The sequence below is a fragment of the Phragmites australis genome, chromosome 18 (genome assembly GCF_958298935.1).
Source record: "Phragmites australis chromosome 18, lpPhrAust1.1, whole genome shotgun sequence".
In the NCBI taxonomy this organism is placed as follows: domain Eukaryota; kingdom Viridiplantae; phylum Streptophyta; class Magnoliopsida; order Poales; family Poaceae; genus Phragmites; species Phragmites australis.
Genome location: NC_084938.1, coordinates 29,162,007 through 29,167,762, shown reverse-complemented (window position 1 = coordinate 29,167,762; position 5,756 = coordinate 29,162,007). Strand labels below are relative to the sequence as shown.

The window sequence follows — 5,756 nt, the reverse complement described above, 5'->3', positions numbered from 1 at the left end:
TGGTCCCGACCACTCATGCCCGAGCGGTAGGACCACCCGAGGACCCCCTAGGCCTGAGCAGCGACCTGGGCACTGAGGCCCTCACGGTCGAGCTGCTTTTATTCTCAGTTGTTGATCTGTACCTAAGAAAGTAGGAAAAGATGCTTTGTTTGGTGCGCCCTGTTAGTGCGGTACTCATTATGGACTGCTCTCATTTTCGACCCAAGACCTCTCGAATGCCCGGACCGGCGAACTATGCAGACAGAGGCATAACCCAGAGGTCCTATGCCTTGGTGGCGCCCGGGAAGGACTGACCAGGCCGAGCACCGACGGCTCGCCCCCGGGGTCTAGGCTCCCGACCAATCTTTGCTCGAGCGGTAGGATTACCAGAGATCCCCAGAGGCTCGGTGATGCTCGGGGTACTGCCATGACACCGAACACCACAGCCTACCAAAACGTACTCAGGTCAGGCGACAACTGCCTACGCGCATACTGATCGGGATTCTTTTATCAACGGGGAAAATGAGAGAGCATGTTTTTCTCGCACAGTCGAGCATCTCACCAGACATATTAAACATATGTATTCCAGAGAAAACTTAAAATTTGAAATAAGACAAATAAGACCTGGACAATGATAATTTATATATTGATAATTTTATACAAGACTGGGTGACTTACCTGGTTAGTGGTAGCCCTCGGCCAACTTGGGCGTGGGGGGAGCCCCCGACCTGGTTGGACCGACACGCGCACGGGAGGAGGCCAGGCGAGAAAGGTCATCGGCCAGAGCGTTGTCGCGGTGAGATATATACCGCAGCTCTAGGCCGTCGAAGTGCCTCTCCAGCTTCCTGACTTCTGCCACGTACGCCGCCATTTGAGGATCCATGCACTGGTATTCTTTTGACACCTGGTTGACCACCAGCTGAGAGTCTCCCTTGACCAGGAGGTGACAAATCCCGAGGCACACCGCGGCCCGTAGGCCAGCGATGAGGCCCTCATATTCCGCCATGTTGTTGGTTGCTCGGAACTGCAACTGCACGATGTACCGGAGTTCTTCACCTGTTGGGGAGGTGAGAACCACTCCGGCCCCCGTGCTTTTCAGCGTGAGGGAACCGTCGAAGTGCATAATCCAGTACCCAGGCGCATCATGCCCGGGATAGGTGGAAATTTCTTCTTGGTCAATCTCGAGGACGGGCGTCCACTCCGCCACAAAGTCAGAGAGCACCTGGCTTTTGATCGCCTGGCGGCTGACAAAGTGCAGATCGAACTCCGCCAGCTCCACCGCCCACTTGACGATGCGCCCAGTGCCTTCTCGGTTCTGGAGGATCGGCCCCAGCGGGTACGTGGTGTTGGTGATATGCCCTAGAGGCGATTGAGTTTGCGGATTGGATCTGCTAATGGGCTTTAATATTGATTAAAGGACCATTAGGGTTTAGAGTCATAATGGGCTTTAATGTTGATTAAATGCCCATTAGCGTGCTCTATATAAGAATAGGCAGGGGCCAAGGCGCATTGAGTTTTTCAGAAACCCTAGCCGCCTCCTATTCCCGAACTCCCTTCGAAACCCTAGCCGGGCGCGCGGTGCTAGCACACCGGCGCACGGCGATTCCATCCTTGTACGTGTGGATACCGTGGAGGCGCTGCTACTATTGCGGTGCTGATCTGCTCGGGAGTACTCGGGACGTACCCGCGAGTACTCGGAAGGTGCTCGGGACGTGCTCGGGACGAGGTTGACGATCGACTACTTGACGCGCACGACGTTGGATTGGTCTGCTCCAACTCTTCTTCCGCTGCACTGCTCGTCAAGTGGTAACGATTCATGATCCCCTACTCGCATGGCTTCCTGGTTGAATGCGGTAGAGAAAATTTATTTTGTGCTAGCGTAGCCTACCCGCAACCCTTCAGTGGTATCAGAGCCATCCTGCGTAGTTTTTGATCTGGATCAGTCACATATAGAAGATATGTGATAGAAATAGATTAGATCTATTGTTTTTGATCAGTTCATATGATGGAATGATCAATGCACGGTTGGTTAGGTGAATTAGAGATCGGATGAGATGCCAGTCGATGAAACAACATAGCCAAAAAGATTAGCTCGATCTCCCACCTGTTTTTGCGTGCGACTTGCCCCTACCGGCTGGAATCACCATCGGGGCTAACTGCATGCATCGCGACATGGTCGGGAGAACAGCAGATTGAGGTCATGTGTGCTGTCATCGTTTCTGGAAAAACCTCACGCGATGATCAATGGGATTGATCTAATGGAAATTGAGACATTATGAATGACTCGGAATTGGCTCGATACGATCGATCCGATGAGATTTTCATAGCGATTTCATAGATACCGCCATCGCGTACACGCATAGATTGTTGTAATAACATGATCCCATCACGACATTAGAATTTGATTCTACGCTTAACTCATTTTTGCAGAGAATGTTGTGACTGGTATGGCCTTGTGATATGTGATGCATGTGTGTAATTTTTCATGGCCTGCGTGTCATGGTTAATTGCAGCCCAAGGCTGTCATGTTATTGTATAACGGCCTGCGTGTCGACTTGTGATGCTTCTTCTCATGTAATTTATCTAGTGCTATTAGGTGTAATAGACTAGAACAAGATCATGGAGATTTGAAGCATGATGACCCGGAGGACAGGAACCGTGGCGATGAAGATCACCATGTGAAGGGGCCATACTATGTTACAGTTAATATGATTGCCTGTGATATTTTTATGTTCCTGTCATACTATTCTTTCATGTTTTATATGTGGTGGATATGATTTTCATGATAGAGTAGTTTCCCTCAGAAAAATCAAGAGTAATTGATGCCCTTCCAATAGCTGCACCTACAAAGGTTTTGATCATTGTGTGGTAGGTCTGCCAAAGCAGGGTGCCATCATTTATCTTAACCAGTTAGAGTGGATGTCGGACATCCACATGCATAGTATTGGTTTACTTGATAAAGCTATCAAAATGGTTTTGGGCTTTGGGGCATGGTGTTGGGCGCCGGGGCATTCGATGCCACCCAGCAAACAAGAGTCACATAGGGATGTGATTAGCAAGGCGTTGCTTACCTATGTCACTAAGTTTCTAGCAGTGATGCCAAAGCTCACTAGAACTTAGTTGAATATGGATCTTGATCCTCTATATGTTGTTAGAGGGAAAACACATATAGTGGAGTATCTTTTGTTAAATTGTTTAATAGAAGATTCACATAGGCATAGTGCTGAACCTGCATTTTCTGTTGTAGATCATGGCACCGGCCGCTAGTAACACTTCCAGTTTTAATTTGCGATCGATTCTTGAAAAAGAGAAGCTTTCTGGAACAAACTTTATTGATTGGTATAGAAATCTGAGAATTGTTCTCAAACAAGAGAAAAAGGAATATGTTCTAGAGGTCCCCTATCCTGATGAACCAGCTGATAATGCTCCTGCCGCGGATCGGAGGGCTTATGAGAAGCACACCAACGATTCACTGGATGTTAGCTGCCTCATGCTTGCCTGTATGTCCTCTGAGCTTCAGAAGCAATATGAGAACAGGGATGCCCATGATATGATTGTGGGACTCCGAGGCATGTTTGAGAACCAAGCTCGGGCCGAGAGGTACAACACTTCAAAGTCCTTGTTTGCGTGCAGGTTAATAGAAGGCAGTCCAGTCAGTCCTCATGTGATCAAAATGATTGGTTACATTGAAAGCCTGGAAAAACTTGGTTTTCCCCTTAGCCCTGAGTTGGCTACGGATGTAATTCTCCAGTCGCTCCCTGCGAGCTTCGAGCCGTTCATTTTGAACTTTCATATGAACAGCATGGAGAAAAGCATGGCTGAATTGCATGGGATGCTAAAAACTGCTGAGGAAAGCATTAAGAAGAGCTCTAGTCATGTGATGATGGTTCAAAAGGATAGCAAGAAGAGAAAGCGCAAGGACAAGGCTAAAACTTCGGATGAGATCTCGAGTTCTAAGCCTAAACCTGTTGGAAAGCCCAAGGCTAGCCCTGCCGCTTCTGACACTTGCCACCACTGCCATAAGACTGGTCATTGGCGGAGGAACTGCAAATTGTACTTGGAAGAACTCAAAAAGAAGAAGGGAAGTAAGACTTCATCTTCAGGTATAAATGTTATTGAAATTAATCTTGCTACTCGTCCTGATGATTCATGGGTATTTGATACCGGATCAATGATTCATACTTGCAAATCGTTGCAGGGACTGAAAAGGACTAGGAAGTGTGCAAGAGGCGAACTGGATGCTCGCGTCGGCAATGGTGCAAAAGTTGCTGCGTTGGCCGTTGGCATTTACTCCTTATCGCTACCCTCAGGATTAGTTTTGGAATTAAATAATTGTTATTATATTCCTGCCTTGGGCAAAAACATTATCTCTTCTTCATGTTTGGAAGAAGACGGTTATGAATTCATAATAAAGAACAAGTGTTGTTCGATATTTTTGAATGGTATGCTCTATGGTAATTGTCCATTAGTAAATGGATTATATATATTGGATCTTGAGGATATAACTATCTATAACATTGATACAAAGAAGCCTCGGCTTAATGATTTGAATCCCACTTTTGTTTGGCATTGTCGATTAGGTCATATAAATGAGAAGCGTATGCAGAAGCTCCATAAAGATGGTCTTCTACATTCATTTGATTTCGAATCATTTGATACATGCGAGTCTTGTTTACTTGGCAAGATGACTAAGACGCCTTTCACTGGTCAAAGTGAGAGGACAAATGAATTATTGGCCCTAGTACATACAGATGTATGTGGACCGATGAGTTCTACAGCTAGAGGTGGTTTTCAGTATTTCATTACTTTCACCGATGACTTTAGTAGATATGGTTACATCTACCTAATGAGGCACAAGTCTGAATCCTTTGAAAAGTTCAAGGAGTTCCAGAATGAAGTACAAAATCATATAGGCAAGACAATTAAATTTCTGCGATCAGATCATGGAGGCGAATATTTGAGCCATGAATTTGGTGATCATCTAAGGCAATGTGGAATCGTTCCACAATTGACTCCACCGGGTACGCCACAATGGAACGGGGTGTCCGAGCGGAGGAACCGAACCTTGTTAGACATGGTCCGGTCGATGATGAGCCAATCTGATCTTCCATTGTCCTTCTGGGGATACGCTCTAGAAACTGCTGCTTTCACGTTAAACAGGGTTCCATCTAAGGCTGTAGAGAGGACACCATATGAGATATGGACCGGGAAGCGTCCCGGATTGTCTTTCCTTAAGATATGGGGTTGTGAGGCCTATGTAAAACGTTTGTCGTCTGATAAGCTCACTCCCAAATCTGATAAATGCTTCTTTGTGGGGTATCCTAGGGAAACCAAAGGATATTATTTCTATAACCGGGAAGAAGGCAAAGTGTTTGTCGCCCGGAATGGTGTCTTTCTTGAGAAAGAGTTTCTCGTGAAGAGAGTTAGTGGGAGTACGGTGCAACTCGAAGAAATTCGGGAACCACTTGAAAGTGTTTCAACTCCTATTGAACCACAACTCGGTATGCAAGATGTTGCAGAACCTGTTGTCGAGACACCAGCCCCACGTCGGTCGGAAAGGTTCAGTCGTGCACCCGAGCGGTTTATGTTCCTAACCATGGGGCAGCGCGACATATTATTATTGGACAATGATGAACCTAAGACTTACTCAGAAGCAATGGTGGGACCAGACTCCGAAAAATGGCTTGGAGCCATGAGATCCGAGTTAGAATCCATGCGAGAAAACCAAGTTTGGAACTTGGTCGATCCACCTGATGGTGTGAAAACTATCGAGTGTA

The 5,756-nt window shown here is 46.7% G+C and overlaps 1 protein-coding gene across 1 annotated transcript; it reads left to right on the top strand.

The window, feature by feature from the left end:
• Positions 1-3,789: 3,789 nt before the first annotated feature.
• On the top strand, positions 3,790-4,330 carry LOC133898702 (uncharacterized). The gene is made up of 2 exons (XM_062339375.1): positions 3,790-4,082; positions 4,178-4,330. The coding sequence occupies exons 1-2, from the start codon at positions 3,794-3,796 to the stop codon at positions 4,192-4,194; spliced, it is 306 nt and encodes a 101-aa protein (XP_062195359.1). The 5' UTR covers positions 3,790-3,793; the 3' UTR covers positions 4,195-4,330.
• Positions 4,331-5,756: the final 1,426 nt, after the last annotated feature.

What these genes read in the sequence shown, in the direction of transcription:
- LOC133898702 (XM_062339375.1), top strand. Translation starts at nt 3,794, where the DNA reads ATGGCTGAATTGCATGGGATGCTAAAAACTGCTGAGGAAAGCATTAAG.